We start from the raw sequence: 11,070 nt of genomic DNA on the forward strand, positions 1-11,070 counted from the left end.
ATCCTGTGTCACTGCTCTCATACCTCAGCAAGGATCCCTCTGTGTCAGGGATCTTCTTGTCGCTCAAAAAGTTGGAATCCTGAATAAGAGGAAGGAGTGCTAAGGGTTTGCTGGATGTGCAAGGGTAGCCAGACTGCTGCTGAGCAAATGTGGTGTGCAGACTCAGGGTGGATGACCCAAAGAAGGGATAGGATCATGACCTTTCTTTTTCAGTGAAATGAAGTGGACGTGTATTTTCTGGCCTTCTTAATGCTTGGGGTTTTACTGACTATCCAGGGAGGTGTTAAAAGCTCTTCTCTGCAGAAGAGACAAGCTCCAGGAAAAAAAAGAAAAAGAAGAAGAAGAAGGCACAGTGAAGAAGGCGGTGGTGGCTTTTTCTAGGAGCAAATCCCTCAGGAAGGAGACAACTTGTGAAAGCAGCATGCTGTCCTGAGCAAGCGACCACAATTACAGCGCAGTACAGCTGGAAAAGACTTCCAGTGGCTCGCCGTCACTGTTGTGCAAACGTATGTATCACCTGGGGGCTGGCCTCCTGGACCCCTCCCACTCTTTCCAGATAGCCGCTTCCTGAGCCTGTCCAGGACTGGGGGTTGCAGTTGTGTTTTAATTCTTATCATCGACACTGGCTGCACCATCAGTGCTGGAAGCTAATGCCCATGTCCGGGATGCCTCCTGACACTGGCCTACCTCTAGCCGGTTGGGACTTCCAGTCAGTGTTTTCCGAAAAGCTGTACAAACCTCATTACTAAATGCTTCACCTTGATGATTAAGTTTTTTAATCTGTTTTTATTATCAGGCTCTTATAAGTATTTGCATTGTCTTCAGCGGAATCTGAGTATAGAGACTGTCCAGCATTTAAAATTCCTCATTTTCCAGACCTCAGTTAGTCTTCGTACAGCCCCGTATAAAACTTTAGTTTTCACACACGATCTGCTATCAACACATAACGTCAGCCCTTTTGTTCCTATGTTGTGGGAACCTCTGCAAATTAGTGTTGCATCTGATGTTCAACTAAGGTGTGCTTCTCAGGAGTTAAATTTCTCTCGGACTGGACAGGTGGGAGTTTTTTCATGTCCTACCCCTATACCGCACACCCACATAACACTCATTTGAGTTTTGAAGGGCATGTACAGCTGCTCTGTAGATCCCGCAGTGAGCGAGGGGTGTGCTTGCACGCGTGGAACCGCAGGGTGTGCTCACTAGAGGAAAGTGCATAGAATTCTAAGCGCGACTGACTTCCTGCCTCATCTCTTGAGCGGTTATTAAAGATCAGACTGTTAGAGGTCATACCCTGGCCTCCATTTCAAATTAATCAAATGAAGGTATTTCAAACAGGTCCGTAAATTCTCAGATTAGATCATGCAGCTTTAGATCTTGTATCTCAGACTAATGCGGCACAGTTAGATTTTAGAAATTTGAATTAGACCCATCAGGTACATTTTATCTATTATAAAACTATGCTCAAATCAGTTCTTATTTATGCTGCTCATAGTACATTTTTTGCCTTTAAAATTAAGCAGCAAAAAGGTTAAGTAGCCCTAGATTTTCAGGATTATAAATGTGTTCTGTGTTTTCCTTTTTGTTGGCCTTTAAACTCATCACTTGGCAGGGGGGTACTTGTGCAGGTAGGTGCTAGGTCAAGTGTGGTACACACACACACACACACACACACACACACACACACACACACACACACACACACACACACACACACACTCCTTTTGGTTATGTAAACAGCCCAAGACCTAAGAAATGGAGTCCCAAGTAAACTGAGTTAACCAATTACTGTTATACTGAATCTCCATACACCTTAGCTTGTTTGAGCTGAGAATTTCTTGCTAGCAAATAGCATGTCTCATGTGTTCATCAAATTACAGCACCTCCACGAAACAGCATTTTGACAGAGCTGATAAGCAGATGTAAACATAAGCATCACCTATCTGAAGGGGTTGGGAGCAGTCACTCTTTAGTACTCTGCTAAAATGATTGAAGTTGATTATAGGCACTTAACAGTAAAGGAAAGAAAACCCGGGAAGGTATAAATAAGCACAGCAGAGATAATTCGGTGGATTCGTTTTGGTTCAGTTGGTTTTCCTCTGTGTCGACCAGTATTGGAGAGCTGACCCTGAGACTCCAAGTGTGCGGGTTGAGGAGACTGTGCATTGGAGAAAGGAAAAGATGGGGAAATAATTTGCCCTAATCTCAATCTTATCATCTCCTACCTCACTCAACTTTTGAGGACGCACAGGGATATATGGAAGCAGAGAAGATAAGATTAGCCGAAGGCTAATTTCTCTACTCATGGGTTTTCTCCTTTGGCCTTTCGCACTTCTTCCATCAGCTCTTCACTGACACTGATACGGCCAATTAAACTTCCCAGCACTTCTCTACATCTCAAAATTGAAATTGATGGATATCCGAAATTTACAAGGGACATACATTTGAGCTACTTGCTTCTGATCACCTTCTGTTTCCCCAGAAATGTCATCTTTCGCAAAGAGGGTTGGGAGGAGAGAAGGGTCATGGGTAAAATGATCCAAATTCAATGTGCCTCTTCCGCTCTGCCCCCATCAAACATCTCTTCGACTTTGTAGTAGCAGGGCACATCGTCTGGGTCTCGACGGGTACAGTGGGAGGGGGCAGCGTGAACACAGATTCATTGTAACTCTGCATGCCATGAAGACCCTTCCTTTGCCTCCCTGGCTGGCTGTGGAGATGTTTTCGGGTGGGGGAGGTCTTGAGGCTGATGTGGGGTCCACTTGCAGTCTGTGCGACTGTGTCCGTTGTCAGAAGTCCTGTGGCGTAGAGCCGAGCGTTGCTGCCGCTTGTGGAGTTCACCGGGACAACCTCCTCTGCACCCACGTGGCTGGTGCTGCCCTCTGGGTGTGGGCACAGGTCCAGCTGCTCAGTGAACTAGGCCTTGCTGTGCACGAAGCACTCTGCTGCTGCTTTAAGGAGGTGTGCTGCCTGTACAAAAGTATCCTTCGTGTTCTCAAGGTGATGAGATGAACATGGGATCGTTCGTCTGATTTTCAGTCAATTGTTTTTCTGGGATTTCTGTATAATTTCTTTCGTTTACAGACACAATTTGCATTTTAGTTCTCCCCAAGAGCATGATGTCTCCCTTGTGCTTTTATATCCGTTTGCTTCCATGTTGCCTCTCTTGGTTTCCACTGTTTACCCACCATTACTCAAGGCACGAAGTGGGCTGAAAAGGTTTTTCTAAAGTATCCCTGGTTTATGACAATTTTGAAATGGAAGTTTCTGGTGTTTCTAGTTACAGGCACACTTCCCGGTATTTCGGACTACCAAAGGCTTGTTAAGTAACTTAAAAAACACTTGGGATGTGAACAGATTTTAACTAGAAAACAGATTTCTACACTTTCGTTCTAGCTGTGGAAGTTGAAACGGAAAACCTTAATAACCTGCAGACCTAAACCCAGATAATTGCTTGTGCGGGTTCCCCATCTCAAAGCCTTGTCCTCCTGCTCCTATGTGTGTGTGCCACACAGGTGGCCAGGCACGGGGTGAAATGGATCCAGGGGAACAGGGGTCCTCAGAGATAAATCATGGCATGGGATCCAGAAGCACATTGCAGTGAAATCCTAAGGAGCAAATTTCCTGTAAGAGAACAAACATGTGCAAGAATACTAGAACCCAAGGACGTTTTGTAGAAATTGAAAGTTGGTGGTGGAGGGCGTGTCTGTATTTTAAAAGTTGCAGAAACCGTTTTTTTTTTTTTTTTCCCGTCTGTCCCAGGGTCGTCAGTGACAAATAGATGAGGCTGGGAGTGACCAGACATTGTACATCGAAACCAACATTCTCCTCCCAATTTGAAGAAATATCAAAATTTGTACTGATAAAGGATTTAGCTTGACAGCTGGTTTTTAATGTTATCCACATAGCTGGAATTTTCTGGAATGTCAATAATGGCATTCTTTTTGTGTTTTAAAGTGTCTTACTTTTTAAATTATTTTTATTAGCATATTCATTATTACAAATCATGATTTTTCTTTATGCCCTTTGCCTGACCCATCACGCCCCCAACTCCCTCCCTCCGTCCATCCCCTCATCTCTAGTAACCATTGGTTTCTTCTGTCCTTCTGAAAGTTCAAGGAACTGTTGTAGTCCTTTGCTTCCTTCCTTCCTTCCTTCCTTCCTTCCTTCCTTCCTTCCTTCCTTCCTTCCTTCCTTCCTTCCTTCCTTCCTTTCTACCTAGTTATAAGTGAGAGCATGTGATATTTATCTTCCCTTGTCTGGCTTATTTCACACAACATAATTTTCTCCAGACTCATCCAGGTTGTTACCGATGGCAGAATTTCATTCTTTTTCTTTATCACTGAGTATTATTCCATGGTGTACGTGTATCACATTTTTTTTATCCAGTCATCTGTCGAAGGGCACTGAGGTTGGTTCTATATTTTGGCTATTGTAAGTAAAGCTGCAGTGAACATGGGAGTGTGTGGGGAGACGCCCACACTATGCTGTAACCGCCATTACAACATGGCGCTGACTTCCGACAAGTCACTAGACTAGAGCGGCGCTGGGAATTCCCCTACCTCCGATCTCTTCCTCTCCCGTGGCGTCATCTGGGCTGATGGCGCCACGCCAATCAGGGAAGGACACGTCCTAAGCGGGGGACTGAATGCTATATAAGGGGATGGGTTTTCGTTGTTCGGGGTCTCCGCCCTAGTAGCTTGTGCACTGCCTCTCAAGTTGCATTAAAGCTTTACTGCAGAAGGATCCTGTGTGTACCGCGTCTTTCTTGCTGGCGAGAGAGCTGCGCGGGACATCTGGTGCCGAAACCCGGGAACTTGTGTCATCTTCAGCACCCTCGGAGACCCCTTGGCAACGAGGAGGATTCAGAACTGCAGGGAGGTAAGCTCAGAAAGGTATGCTTGTCCCCAGCTTGGGATTGGACCCGTCACTTCTGTGAAAGAAGCGGTTTGTGTTACGATAAGCCGCGGTGCCTCTCCAGTAAATTAAGTTCCCCCTGTAGATAAAGGGGCATTATGGGATCCACACAGTCCACTATTTCTGCTTTGGATGCAGTACTGAGTCAACGTGGAATTAAGGTGGGGAACTGCGTCCTTAAGAATTTTGTGAAAGAGGTCGACCGGGTAGCTCCATGGTATGCTTGTTCTGGCTCCCTAACCCTGACCTCCTGGAACAAACTGGGCAGAGACCTCGATCGCAAATATCTCGAAGGGGACCTGAGACAGGGCACCAAGACAATATGGAAGTTTGTTAAGAACTGCTTAGAAGATGAGGGCTGTAGGCTGGTGGTGACGGAGGGACAAAATACTTTAGAGGAAGTTCAGGACAGCATGTCAGAATCTGAGCGAAGTGAGAGGATGGGTACCCGCAAGAGGAGAGACGTCTCCTACAAGGAAAAGGACCCTCCCGGTGAGTCTACCGACAAGGGAGTGAAAACGGAAAAAGGACCTCCCGGTAAGTCCGCAGACGAGGGAGTGATTTATAACCCGAGTGAGGTTCAAAAGAAAAGGGGGGGCCCTTACCCTGTGGAGGATTTAGAGGCCTTGAACATAGGGGAATCAGACTCTGACTCCCTCGACTCTAGTGAGGAATCAGATCTAGAGGAGGAAGCCGCTAGATATGAGGAGGAAAGGTATCACCCCGATGGGTGGAGGAGGCCCTTTAGGAAGCAGGAGAAGCGGCCGCCCCCAATGGCTCCCGCACGAGCTGCGCCTTCAGCACCTCCACCTCCTCCCTATGAGGGGCGCTCCAATCCTCTTTCTTTTCTTCCTGATAAAGTGAGGAGAAAGGTGCAAGCCGCCTTCCCAGTTTTTGAGGTGGAAGGCGGAGGGCGAATCCATGCCCCTGTTGAGTACAGCCAAATCAAAGATCTTGCCGAGGCAGTTAGAAAGTATGGGGTAAATGCCAATTTCACTGTAGTAATGTTAGAAAGATTTGCCGGCGCCGCCATGACACCTGCGGATTGGCAAATGCTGGCTAAAGCTGCCCTTCCTACAATGGGCCAATACATGGAATGGAAGGCGCTATGGCATGAGGCGGCACAGGCTCAAGCCAGGGCAAACGCTGTCGCGTTGACCCCTGAGCAGCGGACTTGGACTTTTGATATGTTAACAGGCCAGGGCCAATTTGCCGCTGATCAGACAGCCTTCCCATGGGGTGCTTATGTTCAAATTTCTAGCACTGCCATCAAGGCTTGGAAGACGCTCCCCAAGAAAGGGGAAGCCTCTGGGCAGCTCACAAAAATTATCCAGGGACCTCAAGAACCATTTTCAGATTTTGTAGCTCGCATGACAGAGGCAGCAGGGCGTATTTTTGGAGACCCTGACCAAGCTGCACCTCTTGTTGAACAACTTATTTTTGAACAGGATACACAAGAATGTCGAGCAGCTATAGCCCCGAGAAAAAATAAAGGGTTACAGGATTGGCTCAGAGCATGCCGAGAACTTGGAGGTCCCCTTACCAATGCAGGGCTGGCTGCCGCCATCCTACAGTCACAGAGACCATTGAGGCAGGGGATGAACAGGAGAACCTGCTTCAAGTGCGGCCAGGTGGGACATTTAAAGAAAGATTGTCCCGCCCCAGATAAGGACAGGGTGTCCCTTTGCTCCCGTTGTAGCAAGGGGTATCATAAAGCTAGTCAGTGCCGCTCCGTCAGGGACATCAAGGGGCGACTCCTCCCGCCACCTGAGGACCAACACAAGATGGATTCAAAAAACGTGAGGGTGGGCCCACGTTCTCAGGGCCCTCAAAAGTATGGGAACAAGGTGGACAGAGGCCAGGGGAAAGGGGAGAAAGTCCAGTCAGAAGACACACAAGAATGGACCTGCACGCCTCCTCCGACTTCTTATTAATGTCCCATATGGGCATTCAGCCGGTCCCCGTTCAACCTATTGATCCTTTGCCAACTGGGACAATGGGCCTCATACTTGGCAGAGGCTCACTTACCTTAAAAGGTTTAGCTGTTCATCCAGGTGTGGTCGACAATGACCACTCTGAGGTTCAAGTCTTGTGCTCATGTCCAGAGGGGGTTTTTTCCATAAGTGAGGGAGACAGAATTGCACAGCTTGTCCTTCTCCCTGATGATACTCCCCCCGGGATTGATAGGGGGAAGATGGGCTCCTCTGGAACAGACTCTGCTTATCTGGTTCTCTCCCTCAAAGATAGGCCTAAATTAAAGCTAAAAGTAAACGGGAAAGAATTTGAGGGCATCCTAGATACGGGGGCTGACAAGAGTATCGTGTCCTCTTTCTGGTGGCCACGGTCCTGGCCCACCACAGCATCTTCACATACTTTACAAGGCCTCGGGTATCGATCCAGCCCCATAATAATCAGTTCTACCGCCTTGTCTTGGGAGACACCAGAAGGACAAAAGGGACGGTTTACCCCCTATGTATTGCCTCTCCCAGTTAATCTCTGGGGAAGAGATGTTTTGCAAAACATGGGCTTTGTATTGTCAAATGAATATTCCCCACAGGCCCAACAGATGATGCAAAACATGGGTTATAAGCAGGGAGGAGGCTTGGGACGCAGAGAACAAGGCAGGATCGAGCCGATTTCCCCCTCCGGTAATCCCGGCAGACAGGGCTTGGGTTTTTCCTAGGGGCCATTGAGGGCTCGATGCCCATACCGTGGCTTACAGAGGAGGCGGTGTGGGTTCCTCAATGGCCTCTGTCCTCTGAAAAACTGGAAGCTGCCACGAGATTGGTGGAGGAACAATTACAGCTCGGTCATCTAGAGCCTTCTGTCTCCCCCTGGAATACCCCTGTTTTTGTCATCAAGAAAAAATCAGGGAAGTGGAGACTCCTCCATGACTTGCAAGCCATTAATTCGCAAATGCGCCTGTTTGGTTCAGTACAACGAGGTTTGCCCTTACTCTCCGCCTTGCCAAAGTCATGGAGAACAATAATTATAGATATTAAGGATTGTTTCTTTTCCATTCCCTTGTGTCCAAAAGATAGACAGAGGTTCGCATTTACTCTGCCAGCCACTAATCATTTGGAACCTGATAGAAGATTTCAATGGAGAGTTTTGCCACAAGGCATGGCCAACAGCCCCACTATGTGTCAATTATATGTTCAGTTGGCACTTGAACCCATTAGGAAACAATTCCCAACTTTGATTCTAATCCACTATATGGATGATCTTTTAATGTGTCATAAGGATTTAGAAGTTTTACAGGCCGCATATCCCCTTCTTTTTAAGACTTTAGGATGCTGGGGGCTTCAAGTTGCCACAGAAAAGGTTCAGTTTGCGGAGATTGGCTCGTTTCTAGGAACGGTCATCTACCCTGATAAAATAGTTCCTCAGAAGCTGGAAATCCGTAGGGATAATTTGCATACCTTAAATGATTTTCAAAAATTATTGGGAGATATAAATTGGCTGCGGCCATTTTTAAAGATCCCTTCTGCTGAGTTAAAACCTTTATTTGATGTCCTGGAGGGGGATCCACATATTTCCTCTCCGAGGAGTTTGACTCCAGCAGCTATTCAAGCCTTACAAATTGTTGAGAGTGCCTTACAAAATGCTCAATTACAGCGCATAGATGATGCCAAGCCCTTTGATTTATGCATTTTTAAAACATTTCAATTGCCCACTGCAGTTTTGTGGCAAGATGGACCCTTGCTATGGGTTCATCCCAATGTGTCGCCAGCCAAAGTTATCTCTTGGTTCCCAGATGCAATTGCTCAGCTTGCACTCCGTGGGTTGAAGGTAGCCCTTACCCATTTTGGAAGGGAACCCAAAATTTTAATAGTGCCTTATACAATGAATCAGGTCCAAGTGTTAGCTGCCACTTCTAACGACTGGGCGGTGTTGGTCACTTCCTTTGCTGGGCTGATTGACAATCATTATCCACGACATCCGATTTTACAGTTTGCCTTGAATCAACCTATTGTGTTCCCACGCATAGTGTCTCAAGAACCACTTGCGAATGGGACTGTAGTGTATACAGATGGATCAAAGACGGGCGTAGGTGCCTATGTGGTTAATAATGAGGCTTTTTCTAAACAGTATAATGAAAAATCACCTCAAGTTGTAGAGTGCTTAGTAGTGCTCGAGGTCCTTATCACCTTCCCAGGCCCGATTAATATTGTATCAGATTCCTCCTATGTGGTTAATGCAGTTAAGATTCTTGAGGTGGCGGGATTAATTAAGCCCTCCAGCAAGCCTGCCCGAATTTTTCAACAAATTCAACACATTCTTCTCAACAGAAAATTCCCTGTGTTTATAACACATATTAGAGCTCATTCGGGCCTGCCTGGTCCGATGACTCAGGGAAATGAGCTAGCAGATCGGGCTACTAGAATGGTTGCGGTTGCCCTATCATCCAGGCTAGATGCAGCCACAAATTTTCATTCAAAATTTCATGTGACGGCCGAAACTTTACGCCGTCGATTTGCCTTAACCAGAAAAGAGGCTAGGGAGATTGTTACTCAATGTCAAAATTGTTGTCAGTTTCTGCCCACCCCGCATGTTGGCATTAATCCACGTGGGATCCAGCCACTGCAAGTTTGGCAGATGGATGTGACACATGTCCCCTCCTTTGGGAGGCTTCAGAATCTGCATGTCTCGGTAGACACATGTTCAGGTGTTCTTTTTGCTACTCCATTAACAGGAGAGAAAGCCTCACATGTTATCCAACATTGTCTGGAGGCATGGAGCGCTTGGGGCAAGCCCAGGGTGCTAAAAACAGATAATGGACCGGCCTACACTTCTCAAAAGTTTAAACAGTTTTGTCATCAAATGAATGTGACCCACTTGACTGGTTTGCCTTATAATCCTCAAGGACAAGGCATTGTGGAGCGTGCTCACCGCACGCTCAAATCCTACCTCATAAAACAAAAAGGGGGACTTGAGGAGTCATTGCCCCCAGTCCCGAGAGTCGCTGTTTCTATGGCGCTCTTTACCCTTAACTTCCTAAATCTTGATGCACACGGCCATGCGGCCGCTGATCGTCATTGTTCAGATCCTGACCGACCTAAAGAACTGGTAAAGTGGAAGGATGTTTTAACGGGACAATGGAGAGGACCGGATCCTATCTTGATAAGATCCAGGGGAGCTGTTTGTGTTTTTCCACAGGAAGAAGAAAACCCCTTCTGGGTTCCAGAAAGACTTACCAGGACAATTCTGGGACCGACACAGGATGACAAGACCAGAGAGATGGGAGCCCCCCCTGATCCTGTTGATATTGACCCTGACCTTGTTTGCGACGGGGGAACCACGCTGGGGAATCCTGTCGGTGTTCCCTCTACCGATGCCAATTCACCATGATGCAAAATTGTTCCCTCGATTTTTTAGTACCAATAGAACCTTAGATTTGCCTTATTTACCTATGGATGAGGAGATAGCTAGTATTGGGGGGAATAGGAATTTTACTCTTGATGGCAGCCTATGTTTTTTGATCGTTTCTAACCGATCTACAGACGAGGCTCCTTGTATAAAACTGTATAACCAAACTGCAGCATGGTTTGATTTCCCAACACAGTCAGCCTCAGCCAATGCCACCTGGATATCAGGAATTTGGCCCGCCTTCGAGCCAAAGGGGAACAGCAGTAGCGTTCCCTCACAGGCAAAATGGGCCCCATATTGCTTGGGATCCAGAGTAGCAGGGGACACCCCGCCCTGGACGGGCTGCCAGTCTAAAAAGACGGGGTGGGCAAGAAAAGATAAATTTACCTTTTCACCTTATATGGGTACTATGTATAATGAGACCTCTCCAGGCTACAATTGGACATATCAAAATCCCTTGATGGCGACCCATACCAACCCATTTGATGTATGGTTGTTGTGTGGGGTGAATGGTAGTTGCACGGATCTTTCCCCGTTTGCCTTTGTTAAGGGGGGAAGTTGGGGGAATGCTACCTTTAAATTCAATACTTCTGACATCTTTGAATCCTCTGTGTCCATCATAGAGTCTGGGAAAAATGTGTCTGTGCCGCCAACACCAGTCTGCCTTTATCCCCCCTTTGTGTTTATTCTAGTCAATATAACGGTGGAGGAGAGTCAAATTGCTTGCAACAATGATACCTGTTTCTATGCACAATGCTGGAATGCTACGCTGTCTAATCAGTTGTC

The 11,070-nt window shown here is 46.8% G+C and overlaps 1 protein-coding gene across 1 annotated transcript; it reads left to right on the plus strand.

Annotated features, from left to right (window-relative positions):
* Positions 1–5,012: 5,012 nt before the first annotated feature.
* LOC134369004 (igE-binding protein-like) lies at positions 5,013–10,266 on the plus strand. Its single transcript, XM_063085229.1, is given in 5 exon segments — positions 5,013–6,381; positions 6,384–6,447; positions 9,159–9,190; positions 9,656–9,984; positions 10,075–10,266. Coding segments are annotated over 5 exon segments (1,986 nt in total).
* Positions 10,267–11,070: the final 804 nt, after the last annotated feature.

The sequence above is a fragment of the Cynocephalus volans genome, unplaced genomic scaffold (assembly GCF_027409185.1).
Source record: "Cynocephalus volans isolate mCynVol1 unplaced genomic scaffold, mCynVol1.pri scaffold_198, whole genome shotgun sequence".
Taxonomy (NCBI): Eukaryota; Metazoa; Chordata; class Mammalia; order Dermoptera; family Cynocephalidae; genus Cynocephalus; species Cynocephalus volans.